This window comes from Salvelinus alpinus, chromosome 11 (assembly GCF_045679555.1).
Source record: "Salvelinus alpinus chromosome 11, SLU_Salpinus.1, whole genome shotgun sequence".
Classification (NCBI taxonomy): domain Eukaryota; kingdom Metazoa; phylum Chordata; class Actinopteri; order Salmoniformes; family Salmonidae; genus Salvelinus; species Salvelinus alpinus.
In genome coordinates, this window is record NC_092096.1 from 2,905,291 (window position 1) to 2,932,054 (window position 26,764).

The following is a 26,764-nucleotide window of genomic DNA, read 5'->3' on the forward strand; positions in this document are numbered from 1 at the left end:
TCAGTCAACATGATGTAGTACAGTAGGAAAGACAGGGATCAGTCAACATGATGTAGGACAGTAGGAAAGACAGGGATCAGTCAACATGATGTAGGACAGTAGGAAAAGACAGGGATCAGTCAACATGATGTAGGACAGTAGGAAAGACAGGGATCAGTCAACATGATGTAGGACAGTAGGAAAGACAGGGATCAGTCAACATGATATAGGACAGTAGGAAAGACAGGAATCAGTCAACATGATGTAGGACCATACACTTCCAGTTGCAGTACCAATGATCGGATAGTACAGCTTACCTTACAAATATTCATATCGCAGTTGTTTCACACGGTCTGAGGTTCTATCGAAAAAGGACTCTGTACAGCTGCTTCGTCCTAATTCTATTGTGTTTCAGTAGACGAGACAGTGCAGAGAGACTCACTCTGTTGACGTTTTAGAATATGCTGTTGTCTACCATTATGTGGTTCTGCAGTTCTCTGAGTCTGAGTATTTGCAATGACTATATTTACAATGTGGGTCTCCTGCTCTGGGGGTGAACAGTCAACCTCTTCCACCAGATACTGGTTTTCTTTCACTTCTGTAAAAACATTTGAATGGTTTTAGTGAAAGATCCTTCTGATTGTGAAAGTACAGTACATATTACTGTCCCAGTAAGACGACAGTGTCACGCCCTGACCTTAGAGAGACTTTTTTATGTCTCTATTTGGTTTGGTCAGGGTGTGATTTGAGGGTGGGTATTCTATGTTCTTTAGTTCTATTATTCGTATTTCTATGTTTTGGCCGGGTAGGGTTCTCAATCAGGGACAGCTGTCTATCGTTGTCTCTGATTGAGAACCATACTTAGGTATCCCTTTTTTCCCACCTGTCTTTGTGGGAGGTTAACTTTATTTGTGGCACATTAGCCCTTTAGCTTCACGGTTGTTTTGGATTGTTTATTGTTTTTGTCTGCGTATTCACCTAAATAAAGGAATATGTACGCTCACCACGCTGCGCTTTGGTCTACTTCTTACGACGGCCGTGACAGACAGCACTTACAGTTACTTACCGGTTCTCATTTCTAAATATGCGGATGATAACCTTGAACATTTTAGCGTCTCATATTTGGTTGAACCCGTTGTCCAGCCTCCCTCATGCTGATCCCATGGTTGACTGCATGGTCGATCACAGTCGCTCTGATTTCATCAGTTATTGTGTTCCTGACTCCTCTTCCTCTTCCCCGTCCTCTCCTTCTCCCCCATCCTACTTCACCTCTTCCTCCTCCTCCTCTTCCTCCTTCTACTCCTCATCCTCCTCTTACTTATTCATCTCCTCGTCCTCCTCCTCGTCCTCCTCATCCTCCTGGTCCTCCTCATCCTCCTCGTCCTCCTCTACCTCCTCCTCATCCTCCTCTTACTTATTCATCTCCTCATCCTCGTCCTCCTCGTCCTCCTCGTCCTCCTCTTCCTCTAGTTCTCACCCCTCTTACTCTCTGTTCAATATTGGCCTCCGTTGTTGTCCAAACCAAATGGTTACCTGTGGCCTATTTATAGTGCTCAACCTCTGATTTGTAAATGAACTCATGATCTAAAAGTGTTTTCACATGTGTCAACGTGGAAAGGAAATTGGCAAAAATAGTGTAGCAATGCAGAGACCAATGTTTACAGTTTTGCTAGAAGTGTGTTATTAAATTACAACCTGAGTGTAAAGCAGTGAGTTGTGTTTACAGTTTTGCTAGAAGTGTGTTATAAAATTACAACCTGAGTGTAAAGCAGTGAGTTGTGTTTACAGTTTTGCTAGAAGTGTGTTATAAAATTACAACCTGAGTGTAAAGCAGTGAGTTGTGTTTACAGTTTTGCTAGAAGTGTGTTATTAAATTACAACCTGAGTGTAAAGCAGTGAGTTGTGTTTACAGTTTTGCTAGAAGTGTGTTATAAAATTACAACCTGAGTGTAAAGCAGTGAGTTGTGTTTACAGTTTTGCTAGAAGTGTGTTATTAAATTACAACCTGAGTGTAAAGCAGTGAGTTGTGTTTACAGTTTTGCTAGAAGTGTGTTATAAAATTACAACCTGAGTGTAAAGCAGTGAGTTGTGTTTACAGTTTTGCTAGAAGTGTGTTATAAAATTACAACCTGAGTGTAAAGCAGTGAGTTGTGTTTACAGTTTTGCTAGAAGTGTGTTATTAAATTACAACCTGAGTGTAAAGCAGAGAACCTGCATTCAGTTTGGCAACACTTGGCCAATGCGTTGGCTAGAAGGGTTCATGGTTTCAGAGATTGTGCTTCAAGAATCACTGTTAGTGTTTAAGCATTCAGAAAACAGACTGTAACACTGCCGTTCTCTCCTTTATCATAAAGGAAAGACTGGTGACGTTGGGTTGTATCCCAAATGGCACCCTATTCCCTACATAGTGCACTACTTTTGACGAAAGCCCTATAGAGTAAGTAGTGCACTATGTAGGGAATAGGGTGCCATGTGAGCCCTAACCCATGTCTCATTGGCCTCTGATGGATGCCACCTGATATTGTTTAATGCCACAGCAGCTGGTCTGTGACGGATATGGAAACAGTGAGTGACCTCTGGCAGATATTGTTACTGAAGTTTACAGGCATCTTAAAGGACAGCCTCTGTCCTCATATCAGGACCCTCTGGGTCTATCTAAAAGGGCAGCCTGTTCCCTATGTAGTGCACTACTTTTGACCAGGGTCCATGGGAGGGAATAGGGTGCCATTTCAGATGCACCCTTTATCTTTATAGACGGGCATCTTAAAGGACAGCCTCTGTCCTCAACAGGACCCTCTGGGTCTATCTAAAAGGGCAGCCTGTTCCCTATGTAGTGCACTACTTTTGACCAGGGTCCATGGGAGGGAATAGGGTGCCATTTCAGATGCACCCTTTGTCTTTACAGACGGGCATCTGAAAGGACAGCCTCTGTCCTCAACAGGACCCTCTGGGTCTATCTAAAAGGGCAGCCTGTTCCCTATGTAGTGCACTACTTTTGACCAGGGTCCATGGGAGGGAATAGGGTGCCATTTCAGATGCACCCTTTGTCTTTACAGACGGGCATCTGAAAGGACAGCCTCTGTTCCCATCAAGTCCATGTATCTTAGTCAGAGAGACAGCGCACAGCAAGAGGCCCAGCAGCAATTAGCCTGTAGAGCAGAGGGTCAATAACCTGCTAGCAGACTCAACAGATTAAATTGAAATGATTCAAATGCTATTTAGTCCTAAGGTTTGGGGTTGGGGTTAGGTTTAGGATTAAGGCTTTTGATGTTAATGTTGGGCTTAGGTTAGGGGTTAGGGTTAGGTTTGGGGTTGGGGTTAGGTTTAGGATTAAGGCTTTTGGTGTTAATGTTGGGCTTAGGTTAGGGGTTAGGGTTAGGTTTAGGGTTAGGGTTAGGTTTAGGATTCAGGTTAGGGGTTAGGTTTAGGGTTAGGTTTAGGGTTAGGGTTTAGGTTTAGGGTTAGGGTTACGGTTTAGGGTTAGGTTTAGGGTTAGGTTTAGGTTGAGGGTTAGGTTTAGGGTTAGGTTTAGGGTTAGGTTTAGGGTTAGGTTTAGGGTTAGGTTTAGGTTTATGGAAAATAGGATATTGAATGGAAATAATAATCTACTCCCTAAAAAGTTATGAAAATTCACATAATAAAAGCTGTGTCTGTGTGTGTGTGAATGTGTGTGTCTGTGTGTGTGTCTGTGTGTGTGTGTGTCTGTGTGTGTGTGTGTGTGTGTGTGTGTCTGTGTGTGTGAATGTGTGTGTGTGAGAATGTGTTTATTTGTGTCAACAAGTCTCCCCTGAGCCTGACAAACTGTCTTTGTCTGGTTGTGAATCCATATTGCACACTGACAGATAAATATTGGGAAAAGGCCCAGGCTACAATGCTGATATCGTGTTTTGTTTTTTGTACATTTGTCAAGTCGTGCCTTATCCTTCTAGAAATATTTAAATGGGAGACTGGCTTACCTACGTGAGGCTTGAATACGTTTCAGGGGATGAGTTGATGCACATGTAATAACCAGTACAGTGTTGAGGAGATACCCTCTACATTCTCTAGAGGACTGAACCAGTATGGTGTTGAGGAGATACCCTCTACATTCTCTAGAGGACTGAACCAGTCTGGTGTTGAGGAGAGACCCTCTACATTCTCTAGAGGACTGAACCAGTACGGTGTTGAGGAGATACCCTCTACATTCTCTAGAGGACTGAACCAGTCTGGTGTTGAGGAGATACCCTCTACATTCTCTAGAGGACTGAACCAGTCTGGTGTTGAGGAGATACCCTCTACATTCTCTAGAGGACTGAACCAGTCTGGTGTTGAGGAGATACCCTCTACATTCTCTAGAGGACTGAACCAGTCTGGTGTTGAGGAGATACCCTCTACATTCTCTAGAGGACTGAACCAGTCTGGTGTTGAGGAGATACCCTCTACATTCTCTAGAGGACTGAACCAGTACTGGTGTTGAGGAGATACCCTCTACATTCTCTAGAGGACTGAACCAGTCTGGTGTTGAGGAGAGACCCTCTACATTCTCTAGAGGACTGAACCAGTACGGTGTTGAGGAGATACCCTCTACATTCTCTAGAGGACTGAACCAGTCTGGTGTTGAGGAGATACCATCTACATTCTCTAGAGGACTGAACCAGTATGGTGTTGAGGAGATACCCTCTACATTCTCTAGAGGACTGAACCAGTCTGGTGTTGAGGAGATACCCTCTACATTCTCTAGAGGACTGAACCAGTCTGGTGTTGAGGAGATACCCTCTACATTCTCTAGAGGACTGAACCAGTCTGGTGTTGAGGAGAGACCCTCTACATTCTCTAGAGGACTGAACCAGTACGGTGTTGAGGAGATACCCTCTACATTCTCTAGAGGACTGAACCAGTCTGGTGTTGAGGAGAGACCCTCTACATTCTCTAGAGGACTGAACCAGTACGGTGTTGAGGAGATACCCTCTACATTCTCTAGAGGGCTGAACCAGTCTGGTGTTGAGGAGAGACCCTCTACATTCTCTAGAGGACTGAACCAGTCTGGTGTTGAGGAGAGACCCTCTACATTCTCTAGAGGACTGAACCAGTCTGGTGTTGAGGAGATACCCTCTACATTCTCTAGAGGACTGAACCAGTCTGGTGTTGAGGAGATACCCTCTACATTCTCTAGAGGACTGAACCAGTCTGGTGTTGAGGAGATACCCTCTACATTCTCTAGAGGACTGAACCAGTCTGGTGTTGAGGAGATACCCTCTACATTCTCTAGAGGACTGAACCAGTACGGTGTTGAGAAGATACTGTTGCCACGTGTAAAGGTCAACCAGTGAAGAACAAACACCATTGTAAATACAACCTATTTTTATGTTTATTTATTTTCCCTTTTGTCAGTGTAATGTTACTGTTCATGTTTTATTGTTTGTTTCACTTTTGTTTATTACCTATTTTACTTGCCAATAAAGCACCTTAATAAAATACAAATGAAATAGAAATTGAGAGGGCACAAGAGAGAGAAAGAAAGGAGAGGAGTGGGGTGGGAAAGTAAGAGAGAGACAGAGACAGAGAGAGAGAGAGAGAGAGAGAGAGAGAGAGAGAGAGAGAGAGAGAGAGAGAGACAGAGAGACAGAGAGACAGAGAGACAGAGAGACAGAGAGACAGAGAGACAGAGAGACAGAGAGACAGAGAGAGAGAGAGAGAGAGAGAGAGACAGAGAGAGAGAGAGACAGAGACAGAGACAGAGACAGAGACAGAGACAGAGACAGAGACAGAGACAGAGAGAGAGAGACAGAGACAGAGACAGAGAGAGACAGAGACAGAGACAGAGAGACAGAGACAGAGACAGAGACAGAGACAGAGACAGAGAGAGAGAGACAGAGACAGAGACAGAGAGAGAGAGACAGAGACAGAGACAGAGAGAGACAGAGACAGAGACAGAGACAGAGACAGAGACAGAGACAGAGACAGAGACAGAGACAGAGACAGAGAGAGAGACAGAGAGGAGCTCTGCTGGTCTTAGTTTTAGCTCTCTGTTTGTCCTCTGATAAGAGTGTTGTTTGTTTTGCTGCAGTGGCTGCCTCAATGTGCATCCCAAACGGCACTGTATTCCCTTTCTAGTGCACTACTTTTGACCAGGGCCCACAGGGAATAGGGTGCCAGGGCCCACAGGGAATAGGGTGCCAGGGCCCACAGGAAATAGGGTGCCAGGGCCCACAGGGAATAGGGTGTCAGGGCCCACAGGGAATAGGGTGCCAGGGCCCACAGGGAATAGGGTGTCAGGGCCCACAGGGATTAGGGTGCCAGGGCCCATAGGGAATAGGGTGTCAGGGCCCACAGGAAATAGGGTGCCAGGGCCCACAGGGAATAGGGTGTCAGGGCACACAGGGAATAGGGTGTCAGGGCCCACAGGGAATAGGGTGCCAGGGCCCACAGGGAATAGGGTGCCAGGGCCCACAGGGAATAGGGTGCCAGGGCCCACAGGAAATAGGGTGCCAGGGCCCACAGGGAATAGGGTGTCAGGGCCCACAGGGAATAGGGTGCCAGGGCCCACAGGGAATAGGGTGTCAGGGCACACAGGGAATAGGGTGTCAGGGCACACAGGGAATAGGGTGTCAGGGCCCACAGGGAATAGGGTGCCAGGGCCCACAGGGAATAGGGTGCCAGGGCCCACAGGGAATAGGGTGTCAGGGCCCACAGGGAATAGGGTGTCAGGGCCCACAGGGAATAGGGTGCCAGGGCCCATAGGGAATAGGGTGTCAGGGCCCACAGGGAATAGGGTGTCAGGGCCCACAGGGAATAGGGTGTCAGGGCCCACAGGGAATAGGGTGCCAGGGCCCATAGGGAATAGGGTGCCAGGGCCCATAGGGAATAGGGTGTCAGGGCCCACAGGGAATAGGGTGCCAGGGCCCATAGGGAATAGGGTGTCAGGGCCCACAGGGAATAGGGTGCCAGGGCCCATAGGGAATAGGGTGTCAGGGCCCACAGGGAATAGAGTGTCAGGGCCCACAGGGAATAGGGTGCCAGGGCCCACAGGGAATAGGGTGTCAGGGCCCACAGGGAATAGGGTGCCAGGGCCCATAGGGAATAGGGTGCCAGTGCCCATAGGGTTTTGGTCAAAAGCAGAGTTGGGGAGTAACTGATTTACATGTAATCATGTAATCATCGTTTTCCAGGAAGGAAACGCTGTTTCATGGACCTGAATACTTGGAGGGAAGAATGTCGAATGGAAGGTGTATTGATCAATCGCTGCTATTAATCCTTAGCAAAATAACCAGGAAAATTGAACTGCTAAATGCCCTGGTGATAAAAAAAGGGAGGTGCAAGGCAAGTGACCAACCCCCTTCTTTAAAGGAAGTTTTAAACCCTCCAGCCGACGCTTGGCATTGTGCATGGTGATCTTAGGCTTGTGTGCGGCTGCTCGGCCATGGAAACCCATTTCACGAAGCTCTCGACAAACAGTTCTTGTCCTGACGTTACTTCCAGAGGCAGTTTGGAACTCGGTAGTGAGTGTTGCAACTGAGGACAGACGATTTTTACGCGCTTCAGCACTCTGTGGTCCCGTTCATGTGAGCTTGTGTGGCCTACCACTTCGCGGCTGAGCCGTTGTTGCTCCTAGATGTGTCCACTTCACAATAACAGCACTTACAGTTGACCGGGGGAAGCTCTAGCAGAGCAGAAATTTGACAAACTGACTTGTTGGAAAGGTGGCATCTTATGACGGTGCCACTTTGTAAGTCCCTGAGGAACTTCAGTCAGGCCATTCTACTGCCAATGTTTGTCTATGGAGATTGCATGGCGGTGTGCTTGTTTTTATATACCCGTCAACAACGGCTGTGGCTGAAATAGCCGAATCCACTCATTTGACGGGGGTGTCAACCTACTTTTGGCCATGTAGTGTGAATTTAGTTAGGTAATTGCGATAAGATAGTCATAGCTGCCAGCTAAGGTTTGATGTATACTGATTGGTTTAAACTTCCGTCAGACCCCTATTACCCACAAGCCACTTCTCTAACCCCTTTATTTCACGCATTGTATTTTTTTCAACCATTAAAGTGGAGAAACTGCCCTTTAAAAGAGCCAGAATGAGCCCTATGAGTCCAGAATGTCAATGGGTTTAAATGGTGTCTGGCTCCGTAACGGCCTCCCGTAGGGTATCGAAAAGGCAGCTGGCCTCTCTGTCTCACTTTGGCCTCTCCGTCTCTCCCTGGCCTCTCTGTCTCACTTTGGCCTCTCCGTCTCTCCCTGGCCTCTCAGTCTCTCCCTGGCCTCTCTGTCTCACTTTGGCCTCTCCGTCTCTCCCTGGCCTCTCCGTCTCTCCCTGGCCTCTCTGTCTCACTTTGGCCTCTCCGTCTCTCCCTGGCCTCTCCGTCTCTCCCTGGCCTCTCTGTCTCACTTTGGCCTCTCCGTCTCTCCCTGGCCTCTCCGTCTCTCCCTGGCCTCTCTGTCTCACTTTGGCCTCTCCGTCTCTCCCTGGCCTCTCCGTCTCTCCCTGGCCTCTCTGTCTCACTTTGGCCTCTCCGTCTCTCCCTGGCCTCTCCGTCTCTCCCTGGCCTCTCAGTCTCTTCCTGGCCTCTCCGTCTCTCCCTGGCCTCTCAGTCTCTCCCTGGCCTCTCAGTCTCTCCCTGGCCTCTCGGTCTCACTTTGGCCTCTCCGTCTCGCCCTGGACTCTCTGTCTCTTCCTGGCCTCTCTGTCTCTTCCTGGCCTCTCCGTCTCTCCCTGGCCTCTCAGTCTCTCCCTGGCCTCTCAGTCTCTCCCTGGCCTCTCTGTCTCACTTTGGCCTCTCCGTCTCGCCCTGGACTCTCTGTCTCTTCCTGGCCTCTCTGTCTCTTCCTGGCCTCTCTGTCTCACTCTGGCCTCTCTGTCTCACTTTGGCCTCTCCGTCTCTCCCTGACCATTAGGAAACTCTATAGCTGCTCATATAAGACAATTGTGTGGGCACACGCACACACACAAACACACAAACACACACACACACACACACACACACACACACACACACACACACACACACACACACACACACACACACACACACACACACACACACACACACACACACACACACACACACACACACACACACAGAGCTGTGTTTTTCCATGTAGAATTGAAACCACACTACTGTATGTAACCAGGACCGATGTTTCCACCAAGTCACTAATATCATCAAAATAAATCAGTCACATTTTTGGCCTCATTTATAAAATAGAATCTTTTTCAAAAAGAATGTTAAAAATAATAATGTATTACCAGACTGATATAGGTAGAGATATGTATAGGGGGAAGGTGACTAGGCAACAGGATATATGATAAACGGAGTAGCAGCAGCTTGTATGTGAGTGACTGTGTCGGAGGGTCAGTGTGCAGAGAATAACAGAGTAGCAGCTCCTATGTGAGTGACTGTGTCAGAGGGTCAGTGTGCAGAGAATAACAGAGTAGCAGCAGCTCGTATGTGAGTGGCTGTGTTGTAGGGTCAGTGTGTAGAGAATAACAGAGTAGCAGCTCCTATGTGAGTGACTGTGTTGGAGGGTCAGTGTGCAGAGAATAACAGAGTAGCAGCTCGTATGTGAGTGACTGTGTTGGAGGGTCAGTGTGCAGAGAATAACAGAGTAGCAGCTCGTATGTGAGTGACTGTGTTGGAGGGTCAGTGTGCAGAGAATAACAGAGTAGCAGCTCGTATGTGAGTGGCTGTGTTGGAGGGTCAGTGTGTAGAGAATAACAGAGTAGCAGCTCGTATGTGAGTGACTGTGTCAGAGGGTCAGTGTGTAGAGAATAACAGGGTAGCAGCTCCTATATGAGTGACTGTGTTGGAGGGTCAGTGTGTAGAGATAAACAGAGTAGCAGCTTGTATGTGAGTGACTGTGTTGGAGGGTCAGTGTGCAGAGATAAACAGAGTAGCAGCTCCTATGTGAGTGACTGTGTTGGAGGGTCAGTGTGCAGAGATAAACAGAGTAGCAGCTCCTATATGAGTGACTGTGTTGGAGGGTCAGTGTGCAGAGATAAACAGAGTAGCAGCTCCTATGTGAGTGACTGTGTTGGAGGGTCAGTGTGTAGAGAATAACAGAGTAGCAGCTCCTATGTGAGTGACTGTGTTGGAGGGTCAGTGTGCAGAGATAAACAGAGTAGCAGCTTGTATGTGAGTGACTGTGTTGGAGGGTCAGTGTGCAGAGAATAACAGAGTAGCAGCTCCTATGTGAGTGACTGTGTTGGAGGGTCAGTGTGCAGAGAATAACAGAGTAGCAGCTCCTATGTGAGTGACTGTGTTGGAGGGTCAGTGTGCAGAGAATAACAGAGTAGCAGCTCCTATGTGAGTGACTGTGTTGGAGGGTCAGTGTGTAGAGAATAACAGGGTAGCAGCTCGTATGTGAGTGACTGTGTTGGAGGGTCAGCCTCTAAAATACAGTGCAATCATCTACTGGTTTGAGCCAGTCCTGTCATCTACTGGTTTGGCTGTGGTCTGTGGTCTCTGTGATTCACTGCTTTGTTTCAATGGAATTTTGGCATATTATCAGTTAATAAAAAATAAACTGTATGGAATCATTCCTTCTAAAACTGTCTGGCTAACTAACTAACTAACACATACAGTGCAGATAAAGTCTTCACATTCATTGTTTTACATAATATCTTAAATCACAGCACTGGTAAACCACAGTCGACCAACTCCCTGACCAACATGACCCCTTGGACCATCATAAGAAGGTTAATGTCCAGTCTAGTTTTCTATTGAGTCTAGTCAGGGTCAGACGATGTGACCTTAAAGTGTCTGACATTGTCACGGAATCGTTGAGGTGAACCACCGACCTGATACACAGTCAAACACGTTTATAGATTTATAGGAATGTCACATTGTTCAAACTCATGTTTAATGCTGCGTAGCTCCTATCACTGAAGGATTTATAAACATTTTAATGAACTGAATAAAATCATTCCTCTGACTGCTGGGATTGTCACGCTACTAAAAATCTAAAAGGAAATGAGCTGGACTTTTTCCATCAATTGAACAGACACAACGTGTTCCACGTAATAGAGCCCGTCAGCCCATTGTCTCAATACAACAACGTGATGTCCATGACTGGTTATTGAATTAGTGTCTAACAGAAATAACCTTGTCATCTCTCAACCCTTTTAACAGAACTAAACCATACAGAACCTTTATGTGCCCATCAAGTCATTGTGATCTGAAATGACACCTATTCACAAGGTAACGGTCTTTAAGGTGATGTTGTCACTGTAACAAATCTAAACTGGTTCTCTCACTCTCCTCCCTTCTCTCTCTCTCTCTCTCTCTCTCTCTCCTCCCCCCCTCTCCTCTCTCTCTCTCTCTCCTCCCTTTTCTCTCTCTCTCTCTCTCCTCCCTTTTCTCCTCCCTCTCTCTCTCTCCTCCCTCTCCTCTCTCACTCTCTCTCACTCTCTCTCTCCTCCCTCTCTCTCTCTCCTCCCTTCTCTCCCCCCGCTCCTCTCTCCTCCCTTCTCTCCCCCCTCTCCTCTCTCACTCTCTCTCACTCTCTCTCTCCTCCCTCTCTCTCTCTCCTCCCTTCTCTCCCCCCGCTCCTCTCTCCTCTCTCTCTCTCTCTCTCCTCCCTTCTCTCCTCCCTCTCCCTGTCTCCTCTCTCCTCCCTTCTCTCCCCCCTCTCCTCTCTCCTCTCTCCTCCCCCTCTCTCTCTCTCTCCAGGTTCCATTACCAGATGTTCCTATATCAAATACCACTACTCTTCAGCAACGATACCCAAGAACCTCTCGTATGACATCACAAAGACCATACGACAGGATGATTGGCACTCTTTGCGTAAGTCTCTCCCATTCTGTATTTTCTTCAACAGGGTTTCTGTACTCTCTACACAGACATCTCCCCTGTCCAGTGGTTATGGCTGTATGTGTAGTTTCTGTACTGTCTACACAGACATCTCCTGTTTCCAGTGGTTATGGCTGTATGTGTAGTTTCTGTACTCTCTATACAGACATCCCCCGTTTCCAGTGGTTATGGCTGTATGTGTAGTTTCTGTACTGTCTACACAGACATCCTGTTTCCAGCAGTTATGGCTGTATGTGTAGTTTCTGTACTGTCTACACAGACATCCTGTTTCCAGAGGTTATGTCTGTATGTGTAGTTTCTGTACTCTCTACACAGACATCCTGTTTCCTGCAGTTATGTCTGTATGTGTAGTTTCTGTACTCTCTACACAGACATCTCCTGTTTCCAGCAGTTATGTCTGTATGTGTAGTTTCTGTACTCTCTACACAGACATCCTGTTTCCAGCAGTTATGTCTGTATGTGTAGTTTCTGTATGTGTAGTTTCTGTACTCTCTACACAGACATCCTGTTTCCAGCCGTGATGGCTGTATGTGTAGTTTCTACACAGACATCCTGTTTCCAGCAGTGATGACTGAATGTGTAGTTGCTGCATATTTCCCTTACAGTTTTAGATGTGTAATTAGGCACTGACTATTATATTACGAGGACTCTATATCCCAGGTGAATGGATTTGTTAGACTTTATCTCGGGGTGGAAAAGAGAGAAGGAGAACGCTTTGAGGTTGAGAGACTTCCTGTCACCTGACACACACTGTCATTGATGGGAGAAGGCATGACAGTTTGGGTCATGATGGGGTGGCAGGTAGCTTAGTGGTTAGAGTGTTGGACTGGCAACCGAAAGGTTGCAAGATTGAATCCCCCGAGCTGACAAGGTATAAATCTGTCGTTCTGCCCCTTCACAAGGCAGTTAACCCACTGTTCCCCGGTAGGCCATCATTATAAATAAGAATTAGTTCTTAATTAACTGACATACCTGGTTAAATTAAGGTAAAAAAAATAAAAATGTACGGAGGGCTGCTGCTCGCTTTTCTGGCCACTTTCCTCCCCTTTGTCTTCCTCCCCTCTCTCTTCTCCCTCTCTCCCTCTCTCCTCCCCTCTCTCTTCTCCCTCTCTCCCTCTCTCCTCCCCTCTCTCTTCTCCCTCTCTCCCTCTCTCCTCCCCTACTCTTCTCCCTCTCTCCCTGTCTTCCTCCCCTCTCTCTTCTCCCTCTCTCCCTCTCTCCTCCCCTCTCTCTTCTCCCTCTCTCCCTCTCTCCCTCTCTCCTCCCCTCTCTCATTCTCACACCGTCTCTTCCTCCCCTCTCTCTTCTCCCTCTCTCCCTCTCTCCTCCCCTCTCTCTTCTCCCTCTCTCCCTCTCCCCTCCCTCTCTCTTCTCCCTCTCTCCCTCTCCCTCTCTCCTCCCCTCTCTCTTCTCCCTCTCTCCCTCTCTCCCTCTCTCCTCCCCTCTCTCATTCTCACACCGTCTCTTCCTCCCCTCTCTCTTCTCCCTCTCTCCCTCTCTCCTCCCATCTCTCTTCTCCCTCTCTCCCTCTCCCCTCCCTCTCTCTTCTCCCTCTCTCCCTCTCCCTCTCTCCTCCCCTCTCTCTTCTCCCTCTCTCCCTCTCCCCTCCCTCTCTCTTCTCCCTCTCTCCCTCTCCCTCTCTCCTCCCTTCTCTCTTCTCCCTCTCTCCCCTCCCTCTCTCCCTCTCCCCATCGCCCCTCCCTCTCTCCCTCTCTTCCTCCCCCCATCGCCCCTCCCTCTCTCCCTCTCCCCTCCCTCTCTCCCTCTCCCCATCGCCCCTCCCTCTCTCCCTCTCTTCCTCCCCCCATCGCCCCTCCCTCTCTCCCCCTCAGTAAGACAGAAGCATTACGTAATCCCATCCCAGTACTTGCATAAAACGCACCAAACACAGTCGACAGCTACAGATGAAAAAAATATATATATGTTTTCGGTTTGACAGTTAGAAGCATTTTTGAAGGCCAGTCTCCATCTCTGTTCCGCCGCTGGGTTTAACTTTCCATAAATGGTGTGCGTCCACATCCTCCACACTTCCTGGTTCCAGAGCATCACAACATCCTCCACACTTCCTGGTTCCAGAGCATCACAACATCCTCCACGCTTCCTGGTTCCAGAGCATCACAACATCCTCCACACTTCCTGGTTCCAGAGCATCACAACATCCTCCACACTTCCTGGTTCCAGAGCATCACAACATCCTCCACACTTCCTGGTTCCAGAGCATCACAACATCCTCCACACTTCCTGGTTCCAGAGCATCACAACATCCTCCACACTTCCTGGTTCCAGAGCATCACAACATCCTCCACACTTCCTGGTTCCAGAGCATCACAACATCCTCCACACTTCCTGGTTCCAGAGCATCACAACATCCTCCACACTTCCTGGTTCCAGAGCATCCCAACATCCCTCCATACAGCCGATATGGATCTAGGACTGTCCAATCACAACATCCCTCCATACAGCAGATATGGATCTAGGACTGTCCAATCACAACATCCCTCCATACAGCAGATATGGATCTAGGACTGTCCAATCACAACATCCCTCCATACAGCAGATACGGATCTAGGACTGTCCAATCACAACATCCCTCCATACAGCAGATATGGATCTAGGACTGTCCAATCACAAGATCCCTCCATACAGCTGATATGGATCTAGGACTGTCCAATCACAACATCCCTCCATACAGCAGATATGGATCTAGGACTGTCCAATCACAAGATCCCTCCATACAGCAGATATGGATCTAGGACTGTCCAATCACAACATCCCTCCATACAGCAGATATGGATCTAGGACTGTCCAATCACAACATCCCTCCATACAGCAGATATGGATCTAGGACTGTCCAATCCCCTCATCCCTCCATACAGCAGATATGGATCTAGGACTGTCCAATCCCAACATCCCTCCATTCAGCAGATATGGATCTAGGACTGTCCAATCACAACATCCCTCCATACAACAGATATGGATCTAGGACTGTCCAATCCCAACATCCCTCCATACAGCAGATATGGATCTAGGACTGTCCAATCACAACATCCCTCCATACAGCAGATATGGATCTAGGACTGTCCAATCACAACATCCCTCCATACAGCAGATATGGATCTAGGACTGTCCAATCACAACATCCCTTCATACAGCAGATATGGATGTAGGACTGTCCAATCACAACATCCCTCCATTCAGCAGATATGGATCTAGGACTGTCCAATCCCATCAGGAACTATTCACACGCTTGTAATCCCATGTGGACTATAGAAGAGATGGAGTTTTGCTCCAGTCAAGGACAACAGTCATCCCTTTTTATTGGACCAGATGAGAGGATGGCTTTGGTTAGCATGCAGTCATTTGAAAGAACACAGACTGTACCCCTCAAGGCTCCAAAATAACAAGGGTTAAAGAACACAGACTGTACCCCTCAAGGCTCCAAAATAACAAGGGTTAAAGAACACAGACTGTACCCCTCAAGGCTACAAAATAACAAGGGTTAAAGAACACAGACTGTACCCCTCAAGGCTACAAAATAACAAGGGTTAAAGAACACAGACTGTACCCCTCAAGGCTACAAAATAACAAGGGTTACACCATCATTCTAAGTTGGTCACAGTGCTTAGCAAGCTTGTAAGGATCAACAATCTGGAATTGTGCACATGAACGTGAAGTGTATGGCGTCTGTTTGAATGTCCATTTGATTTAAAGAGGTATACAGTGCATTTGGAAGGTATTCCAGACCCTTTGACTTTTTTCACATTTTGTTATATTACAGCCTTATTCTAACATGGTTAAATTAATGTTTTTCCTCATCAATCTACACACAATACCACATAATGACATCACAATACCCCATAATGACGTCACACTACCCTATAATGACATCACAATACCCCATAATGACATCACAATACCCCATAATGACATCACAAGACCCCATAATGACAAAGTGAAAAATGGTTTTAAGTTTTAGGCACATTTATTACAAATAAAAACAGAAATAACTTATTAACATAATTATTCAGGACCTTTGCTATGAGACTGGAAATTGAGCTCAGGTGCATCCTGTTTTCATTGATCATCCTTGAGATGTTTCTACAACTTGATTGGAGACCACCTGTGGTAAATTCAATTGATTGGACATGATTTGGAAAGGCACAAACCTGTCTATATAAGGTCCCACAGTTGACAGTGCATCTCAGAGCAAAAACCAGGCCATGAGGTCAAAGTTGACAGTGCATGTCAGACAATAACCAAGCCGTGAGGTTGAAGGAATTGTCCGTAGAGCTCCGACACAGGATTGTGTCGAGGCACAGATTTCGGGAAGGGTACCAAAAAATGTCTGCAGCATTGAAGGTCCCCAAGAACACAGTGGCCTCCATCATTCTTAAATGGAAGAAGTTTGGAATCACCAAGCCTCTTCCTAGAGCTGGCCACCCGACCAAACTGAGCATTCGTGGAAGAAGGGCCTTTGTCAGGTAGTTGAACAAGAACCCGATGGTCACTCTGACAGAGCTCCAGAGTTCTTCTGTGGAGATGGGAGAACCTTCCAGAAGGACAACCATCTCTGCAGCACCCCCCCAATCAGGCCTCTAGGGTAGAGTGGCCAGACAGAAGCCACTTCCCAGTAAAAGGCACCTAAAGGACTCTCTGACCATGAGAAACAAGATTCTCTGGTCTGATGAAACCAAGATTAAACTCTTTGGCCTGAATGCCAAGCGTCCCACATCCCCTTCTGCCCTGACGGTCTTAAATACTGTATCTTACAAAACACATCCCCTTCTGCCCTGACGGTCTTAAATACTGTATCTTACAAAACACATCCCCTTCTGCCCTGACGGTCTTAAATACTGTATCTTACAAAACACATCCCCTTCTGCCCTGACGGTCTTAAATACTGTATCTTACAAAACACATCCCCTTCTGCCCTGACGGTCTTAAATACTGTATCTTACAAAACACATCCCCTTCTGCCCTGACGGTCTTAAATACTGTATCTTACAAAACACATCCACTTCTGCCCTGACGGTCTTAAATACTGTATCTTACAAAACACATCCCCTTCTGCCCTGACGGTCTTAAATACTGTATCTTACAAAACACATCCCCTTCTGCCCTGACGGTCTTAAATACTGTACCTTACAAAACACATTCCCTTCTGCCCTGACGGTCTTAAATACTGTATCTTACAAAACACATCCCCTTCTGCCCTGACGGTCTTAAATACTGTATCTTACAAAACACATCCCCTTCTGCCCTGACGGTCTTAAATACTGTATCTTACAAAACACATCCCCTTCTGCCCTGACGGTCTTAAATACTGTATCTTACAAAACACATCCCCTTCTGCCCTGACGGTCTTAAATACTGTATCTTACAAAACACATCCCCTTCTGCCCTGACGGTCTTAAATACTGTATCTTACAAAACACATCCCCTTCTGCCCTGACGGTCTTAAATACTGTACCTTACAAAACACATCCCCTTCTGCCCTGACGGTCTTAAATACTGTATCTTACAAAACACATCCCCTTCTGCCCTGACGGTCTTAAATACTGTATCTTACAAAACACATCCCCTTCTGCCCTGACGGTCACCCGCTCACCCTCTATTCAGTCGTACCCCAGTCTGCGGTGGTTATTAATGTCCTTATTTCTGGGCACACAAACACACACACGCACACAAATAACGATGATGGATGGATGCTCTGTCAAGCGTGAAAAACAGAAAAATAAAAATGACAAAAGGGAAAATAAACAAATCCACTTCCTGCTCTTGGAGAGTCTTCCCCTCCCCTCTCTCCCCCGCTACTTCCACCTCACCTCCCCCTTTCACGCCCTCTCTCTCCCGCTCCTTCCTCCCCACCTCCCCACCTCCCCCTCTCCTCTAACCCCTCCTCTCACCTCCCCCTCTCTCCTTCTCACCTCTACCTCTCTCCCCCGCTCCATCCCCCTCACCACCCCCTCTCTCGCCCACGCCATCCCCTCACCGCCCCCTCTCTCCTCTTCTCCTTCCCTCTCTCTCCCCCTCTCCTTCCCCCTCTCTCCCCTCCTCTCCCCTCCCCCTCTCTCCCCCTCTCCTTCTCACCTCCCCCTCTCTCGCCCACTCCATCCCCTCACCGCCCCCTCTTTCCTCTTCTCCTTCCCCCTCTCTCCCCCTCTCCTTCCCCCTCTCTCCCCTCCTCTCACCTCCCCCTCTCCTTCTCACCTCCCCCTCTCGCCCACTCCATCCCCTCACCGCCCACTCTTTCCTCTTCTCCTTCCCCCTCTCTCCCCCTCTCCTTCCCCCTCTCTCCCCTCACCTCCCCCTCTCCTTTCCCCTCTAAGCCAAATCAATCAGGGGGCCATTCTTCTAATATTTAAATTAAGACACTGAATTCTAATATAACATTTTAACCAGGCCACATCCCATCTCTCTGGGTTTAACCAGGCCACATCCCATCTCTCTGGGTTTAACCAGGCCACATCCCTTCTCTCTGGGTTTAACCAGGCCACATCCCTTCTCTCTGGGTTTAACCAGGCCACATCCCTTCCCTCTGGGTTTAACCAGGCCACATCCCATCTCTCTGGGTTTAACCAGGCCACATCCCATCTCTCTGGGTTTAACCAGGCCACATCCCTTCCCTCTGGGTTTAACCAGGCCACATCCCTTCTCTCTGGGTTTAACCAGGCCACATCCCTTCTCTCTGGGTTTAACCAGGCCACATCCCATCTCTCTGGGTTTAACCAGGCCACATCCCTTCCCTCTGGGTTTAACCAGGCCACATCCCATCTCTCTGGGTTTAACCAGGCCACATCCCATCTCTCTGGGTTTAACCAGGCCATATCCCATCTCTCTGGGTTTAACCAGGCCACATCCCATCTCTCTGGGTTTAACCAGGCCACATCCCTTCTCTCTGGGTTTAACCAGGCCACATCCCTTCTCTCTGGGTTTAACCAGGCCACATCCCTTCTCTCTGGGTTTAACCAGGCCACATCATCTCTCTGGGTTTAACCAGGCCACATCCCTTCTCTCTGGGTTTAACCAGGCCACATCCCTTCCCTCTGGGTTTAACCAGGCCACATCCCTTCCCTCTGGGTTTAACCAGGCCACATCCCATCTCTCTGGGTTTAACCAGGCCACATCCCATCTCTCTGGGTTTAACCAGGCCACATCCCTTCTCTCTGGGTTTAACCAGGCCACATCCCTTCTCTCTGGGTTTAACCAGGCCACATCCCATCTCTCTGGGTTTAACCAGGCCACATCCCTTCTCTCTGGGTTTAACCAGGCCACATCCCATCTCTCTGGGTTTAACCAGGCCACATCCCTTCCCTCTGGGTTTAACCAGGCCCCTTCCCTATTACAGCCAGACCTAACCCTTCTCTCTGGGTTTAACCAGGCCACATCCCTTCTCTCTGGGTTTAACCAGGCCACATCCCATCTCTCTGGGTTTAACCAGGCCACATCCCATCTCTCTGGGTTTAACCAGGCCACATCCCTTCCCTCTGGGTTTAACCAGGCCACATCCCTTCCCTCTGGGTTTAACCAGGCCACTTCCCTTCCATCTGGGTTTAACCAGGCCGCTTCTCTTCCCTCTTACAGTTAGACCTAACCCTTCTATCTGGGTTTAACCAGGCCACATCCCTTCCCTCTGGGTTTAACCAGGCCACATCCCATCTCTCTGGGTTTAACCAGGCCACATCCCATCTCTCTGGGTTTAACCAGGCCACATCCCATCTCTCTGGGTTTAACCAGGCCACATCCCATCTCTCTGGGTTTAACCAGGCCACATCCCATCTCTCTGGGTTTAACCAGGCCACATCCCTTCTCTCTGGGTTTAACCAGGCCACATCCCTTCTCTCTGGGTTTAACCAGGCCACTTCCCTTCCATCTGGGTTTAACCAGGCCGCTTCTCTTCCCTCTTACAGTTAGACCTAACCCTTCTATCTGGGTTTAACCAGGCCACATCCCTTCCCTCTGGGTTGAACCAGGCCACCTCTCTCCCCTCTTAAAGCCAGACCTAACCCTTCTCTCTGGGTTTAACCAGGCATCTGAGAGAGAGGGATAAGCACCTCCAGTGTATATTTTGCATGGTGTTTTAGGTTATTGTCCTGCTGAAAGGTGAATTCATCTGCCAGTGTCTGTTGGAAAGCAGACTGAACCAGGTTTTCCTGTAGGATTTTGCCTGTGCTTAGATCTATTCCATTTATTTGTATCCTAAAAAAATTCCCTAGTCCTTGCCGATGACAAGCATACCCATAACATGATGCAGCCACCACCATGCTTGAGAATATGAGGAGATCGGACCTTACTGGTGCTCAGTGATGTATTATGTTGGATTTGCCCCTAAACATAACTCTTTGTATTCAGGATATAAAGTTAATTTCTTTCCCATATTTTTTTGCAGTTTTGCTTTAGTGCCTTATTGCAAACAGGATGCATGTTTTGTAATATTTGTATTCCGTACAGGCTTCCTTCTTTTCACTCTGTCATTTAGGTTAGTATTGTGGGGTAACTAAAGTGCTGTTGGTCCATCCTCAGTTTTCTCCTATCACAGCCATTAAACTCTGGAACTGTCACCATTGGTCTTGTGGTGAAATCTCTGAGCGGTTTCCTTCCTCTCTGGCAACTGAGTTAGGAAGGACGCCTGTATCTTTGTAGTGACTGGGTGTATTGATACACCAGGCTCAAAGGGATATTATTTTTTTTACTCATCTACTAATAGGAGCCCTTCTTTGCGAGGCATTGGAAAATCTCCCTGGTCTTTGTGGTTGAATCTGTATTTAAAAGTCACAGCTCGACTGAGCGACCTTACAGATCATTTTATGTGTCGAGTACAGAGATGAAGTAGCCATTCAAAACAAATCTGTCCTTGCAACTTATTATGTGACTTGTTAAGCACATTTTTACACCTGAACTTATTTAGGCTTAACATAACAAAGGGGTTGATTACTTATTAACTCAATACATAATTTGTGTTATTGTATACTTTTTTTATTGTGCCAAAGAAAGTAAAACATACATAGACATTTCCACATTTCATTTGTAATTATTTAGTCAAATGTTCTTAAAACATAAATCCACTTTGACAGTGACACAAAGTCCAAATGTAATCAATGTTAAATTCAGTCTGTCACATGACAAAATGTGGTAAAAGTCAAAGGGTGGGAAAACTTTGTGAAGGCCCTCTGACTGTATAAAGGGACAGATAGTAAATAGTAGCAGCAGTGATTGTGATGAGTTAAAAAGTTAAATTAAAGACTGGGACTGGGGATGTGATGAGTTAAAATGTTAAAGAAAAGACTGGGACTGGGGATGTGATGAGTTAAAATGTTAAAGAAAAGACTGGGACTGGGGATATGATGAGTTAAAGAAAAGACTGGGACTGGGGATGTGATGAGTTAACGAAAACACTGGGACTGGGGATGTGATGAGTTAAAGAAAAGACTGGGACTGGGAATGTGATGAGTTAAAGAAAAGACTGGGACTGGGGATGTGATGAGTTAAAGAAAACACTGGGACTGGGGATGTGATGAGTTAAAGAAAACACTGGGACTGGGGATGTGATGAGTTAAAGAAAAGACTGGGACTGGGAATGTGATGAGTTAAAGAAAAGACTGGGACTGGGAATGTGATGAGTTAAATAAAAGACTGGGACTGGGGATGTGATGAGTTAACGAAAACACTGGGACTGGGGATGTGATGAGTTAAAGAAAAGACTGGGACTGGGAATGTGATGAGTTAAAGAAAAGACTGGGACTGGGAATGTGATGAGTTAAATAAAAGACTGGGACTGGGGATGTGATGAGTTAAAACAGTATGGAAGGAAGGGAGGGGTAAGGAGAGGGAAAAGGTCTTGAAAGCATGGAGGAGGAAGGGGGTAGGAGATATGATGAGACCTCACAATTCTTCTTCTCAGATTGAGTCACTTGGGCCTTTCTCTTACTCTCCCCCTGTACCCTCTCTCCCCCCTCTCTCCCCCTGTACGCTCTCTTCCTCCCTCTGTCCCCTCTCCCCTCTCTTCCTCCCTCTGTCCCCACTCCCCTCTCTTCCTCCCTCTCTCCCCTCTCCCCTCTCTTCCTCCCTCTGTCCCCCTCTCCCCCACTCCCCTCTCTTCCTCCCTCTCTCCCCTCTCCCCTCTCTTCCTCCCTCTGTCCCCCTCTCCCCCACTCCCCTCTCTTCCTCCCTCTGTCCCCCACTCCCCTCTCTTCCTCCCTCTGTCCCTCTCTTGTCATTCCCCCTCTCCACTCTCTTCCTCCCTCTGTCCCTCTCTCAAGTCACTCCACCTCTCCACCCTTCCTCCCCTCCACCCCTCCACCTCTCCACCTCTCCACCCCTCCTCCCCTCCTCCCCTCCACCTCTCCACCCCTCCTCCCCTCCACCTCTCCACCCCTCCACCTCTCCACCCCTCTCCACCCCTCCTCCCCTCCACCTCTCCTCCCCTCCACCTCTCCACCCCTTCACCTCTCCACCCTTCCTCCCCTCCACCCCTCCACCTCTCCACCCCTCCTCCCCTCCTCCCCTCCACCTCTCCACCCCTCCACCCCTCCACCTCTCCATCTCTCCACCCTTCCTCCCCTCCACCTCTCCACCTCTCCACCTCTCCACCCCTCCTCCCCTCCACCTCTCCACCCCTCCTCCCCTCCACCTCTCCACCCCTCCTCCCCTCCACCTCTCCACCCCTCCACCTCTCCACCCCTCCACCTCTCCACCTCTCCACCTCTCCACCCCGCCACCCCTCCTCCCCTCCACCTCTCCTCCCCTCCACCTTTCCTCTTCTCCACCCCTCCACACTATTAGAGGAGTAGATTGGTAGAGAGACAGCTGATCAGAGCAGGGAGAGACAGAAGGGAGACCACGTCTGTGTCCAAAATAGCACCCTATTCCCTATACAGTGCACTACTTTATACCAGGGGTCTATGGCACCCTATTCCCTATTTAGTACACTACTTTAGACCAGGGCCCATAGTGAATAGAGTGCCATTTGGGACACATCCCATTAGATAGTTCAGATAGTGGGGATGGGAGGGGTTGGCTGACTGCGTTTAGGACAGCTGTTACCATAGGCAACATTATCCCACGGCGCGAGCCAATAAAGGCAGAGAACTCGTTAATATTGCAACACTGACCTTGTCAGAAACGTTGTCCAAGGTTACTCACCGTACACATACAATTACAGAACATTGACTTGAATGGGGATCGCTGTTCTATTAATTCAATTTCTATGGCAACACAACCTTGCAGATAACTAGCAGAGCATTCAATGTATCTGCTCAGAAGTTACGTACACCTCAATAGCTGTCAGGCTACCGTAAGGTTACGTGTTGTTGAAGGAGACTACTGTCCAGGCTGTCAGGCTACCGTAAGGTTACGTGTTGTTGAAGGAGACTACTGTCCAGGCTGTCAGGCTACCGTAAGGTTACGTGTTGTTGAAGGAGACTACTGTCCTGGCTGTCAGGCTACCGTAAGGTTACGTGTTGTTGAAGTAGACTACTGTCCTGGCTGTCAGGCTACCGTAAGGTTACGTGTTGAAGTAGACTACTGTCCTGGCTGCCAGGCTACCGTAAGGTTATGTGTTGAAGGAGACTACTGTCCTGGCTGCCAGGCTACCGTAAGGTTATGTGTTGAAGGAGACTACTGTCCTGGGTTGTGATGCCTCAAACACCTTACGTTCTGACAGCTCATTGGAGAAATAGGGCTTTTACAGCTCCAGGTCTATTTCTAAATGTCTGATTGTATTGGTGGGGATGGGAGGGTCTCAGGGGGTTAATGAGGGATGAACTCTGATGTTGTCTGGTTGTATTGGTGGGGATGGGAGGGTCTCAGGGGGTTAATGAGGGATGAACTCTGATGTTGTCTGGTTGTATTGGTGGGGATGGGAGGGTCTCAGGGGGTTAATGAGGGATGAACTCTGATGTTGTCTGGTTGTATTGGTGGGGATGGGAGGGTCTCAGGGGGTTAATGAGAGACACTCTGATGTTGTCTGATTGTATTGGTGGGGATGGGAGGGTCTCAGGGGGTTAATGAGGGATGAACTCTGATGTTGTCTGATTGTATTGGTGGGGATGGGATGAGTCTCAGGGGGTTAATGAGGGATGAACTCTGATGTTGTCTGTTGTATTGGTGGGGATGGGAGGGTCTCAGGGGGTTAATGAGGGATGAACTCTCATGTTGTCTGGTTGTATTGGTGGGGATGGGAGGGTCTCGGGGGGTTAATGAGGGATGAACTCTGATGTTGTCTGGTTGTATTGGTGGGGATGGGAGGGTCTCAGGGGGTTAATGAGGGATGAACTCTGATGTTGTCTGGTTGTATTGGTGGGGATGGGAGGGTCTCAGGGGGTTAATGAGGGATGAACTCTGATGTTGTCTGGTTGTATTGGTGGGGATGGGAGGGTCTCAGGGGGTTAATGAGGGATGAACTCTGATGTTGTCTGGTTGTATTGGTGGGGATGGGATGAGTCTCAGGGGGTTAATGAGGGATGAACTCTCATGTTGTCTGGTTGTATTGGTGGGGATGGGAGGGTCTCAGGGGGTTAATGAGAGACACTCTGATGTTGTCTGGTTGTATTGGTGGGGATGGGAGGGTCTCGGGGGGTTAATGAGGGATGAACTCTCATGTTGTCTGGTTGTATTGGTGGGGATGGGAGGGTCTCGGGGGGTTAATGAGGGATGAACTCTCATGTTGTCTGGTTGTATTGGTGGGGATGGGAGGGTCTCAGGGGGTTAATGAGGGATGAACTCTCATGTTGTCTGGTTGTATTGGTGGGGATGGGATGGGTCTCAGGGGGTTAATGAGGGATGAACTCTGATGTTGTCTGATTGTATTGGTGGGGATGGGATGGGTCTCAGGGGGTTAATGAGGGATGAACTCTCATGTTGTCTGATTGTATTGGTGGGGATGGGATGGGTCTCAGGGGGTTAATGAGGGACGAACTCTGATGTTGTCTGGTTGTATTGGTGGGGATGGGAGGGTCTCAGGGGGTTAATGAGGGACGAACTCTCATGTTGTCTAACACAATGTTGCAAACACTTATGTAAAATATTATGCAAAGTAGCTGTTAATCACAGAAATATTAATTAGCGAAAAATTCAGTATATTTCCATTTAAACATGGTGTTGGGTTGGAACTGGTAATGGACAGCATACCCCACACACACACACACACACACACACACACACACACACACACACACACACACACACACACACACACACACACACACACACACACACACACACACACACACACACACACACACACCACACACACACACATCCCTATCTCTCTCTTTACACACACACACACACACACACACACACACACACACACACACACACACACACACACACACACACACACACACACACACACACACACACACACACACACACACACACACACACACCCCTCCCTATCTCTCTCTTTAACACATACACACACACACACACACACGGCCCTGCAACAGAGGAAGGAGTAGCAGACCTTGCAGAAGGATTAAATCCCTCGTTGGTGAATGATTGATGGGAAGCACAATCAACCATAATTAATAGGGGAAAACCAAAGCAACAACACAGTGTGTGTGTGTGTGTGTGTGTGTGTGTGTGTGTGTGTGTGTGTGTGTGTGTGTGTGTGTGTGTGTGTGTGTGTGTGTGTGTGTGTGTGTGTGTGTGTGTGTGTGTGTGTGTGTGTGTGTGTGTGTGTGTGTGTGTGTGTGTGTGTGTATAGCTGGCAGTCTAGGATCGATGCACCTCATTACACATGTGCATCCCAGATTAGCTGAAATCGGTTCGGCCCAGTCATGTGACCGTAGTTGCCGCAGGGACATGATGCATCGTTGCCCAGACAGTGTTGTAATGTCTGAAAAGAACCAACGGTTAAGAAACGTATCAAGAAGTCAGAGCCTGTACAGTCCTACTACCTAGAGGATGGAGAGTTGTACTGTCCTACTACCTAGAGGACGGAGAGTTGTACTGTCCTACTACCTAGAGGACGGAGAGTTGTACTGTCATACTACCTAGAGGACGGAGAGTTGTACTGTCCTAGAGGACGGAGAGTTGTACTGTCCTACTACCTAGAGGACGGAGAGTTGTACTGTCCTAGAGGATGGAGAGTTGTACTGTCCTAGAGGATGGAGAGTTGTACTGTCATACAACCTAGAGGACGGAGAGTTTTACTGTCATACTACCTAGAGGACGGAGAGTTGTACTGTCCTACTACCTAGAGGATGGAGACTTGTACTGTCCTAGAGGATGGAGAGTTGTACTGTCCTAGAAGACGGAGAGTTGTACTGTCCTAGAGGACGGAGAGTTGTACTGTCATACTACCTAGAGGACGGAGAGTTGTACTGTCATACTACCTAGAGGATGGAGACTTGTACTGTCCTAGAGGATGGAGAGTTGTACTGTCCTAGAGGATGGAGAGTTGTACTGTCCTAGAGGATGGAGAGTTGTACTGTCATACTACCTAGAGGACGGAGAGTTGTACTGTCCTACAACCTAGAGGACGGAGAGTTGTACTGTCATACTACCTAGAGGATGGAGACTTGTACTGTCCTAGAGGATGGAGAGTTGTACTGTCCTAGAGGACGGAGAGTTGTACTGTCCTAGAGGATGGAGAGTTGTACTGTCCTAGAGGATGGAGAGTTGTACTGTCCTAGAGGATGGAGAGTTGTACTGTCCTAGAGGATGGAGAGTTGTACTGTCCTAGAGGACGGAGAGTTGTACTTTCCTAGAGGACGGAGAGTTGTACTGTCCTAGAGGACGGAGAGTTGTACTGTCCTAGAGGACGGAGAGTTGTACTGTCCTAGAGGACGGAGAGTTGTACTTTCCTAGAGGACGGAGAGTTGTACTGTCCTAGAGGATGGAGAGTTGTACTGTCCTAGAGGATGGAGAGTTGTACTGTCCTAGAGGACGGAGAGTTGTACTGTCCTAGAGGATGGAGAGTTGTACTATCCTAGAGGATGGAGAGTTGTACTGTCCTAGAGGACGGAGAGTTGTACTGTCCTAGAGGATGG

At 48.1% G+C, this 26,764-nt stretch overlaps 1 protein-coding gene across 1 annotated transcript in view; it reads left to right on the forward strand.

Annotated features, from left to right (window-relative positions):
* The window catches only part of tmem178bb (transmembrane protein 178Bb), a 303,969-nt gene that overhangs the window by 93,929 nt on the left and 183,276 nt on the right, over positions 1 to 26,764 (forward strand). Inside the window, exon 2 of the mRNA XM_071331527.1 lies at positions 11,628 to 11,741. Coding sequence (XP_071187628.1) covers positions 11,628 to 11,741 — 114 coding nt within the window. The remainder of the gene's footprint in view (positions 1 to 11,627; positions 11,742 to 26,764) is intronic.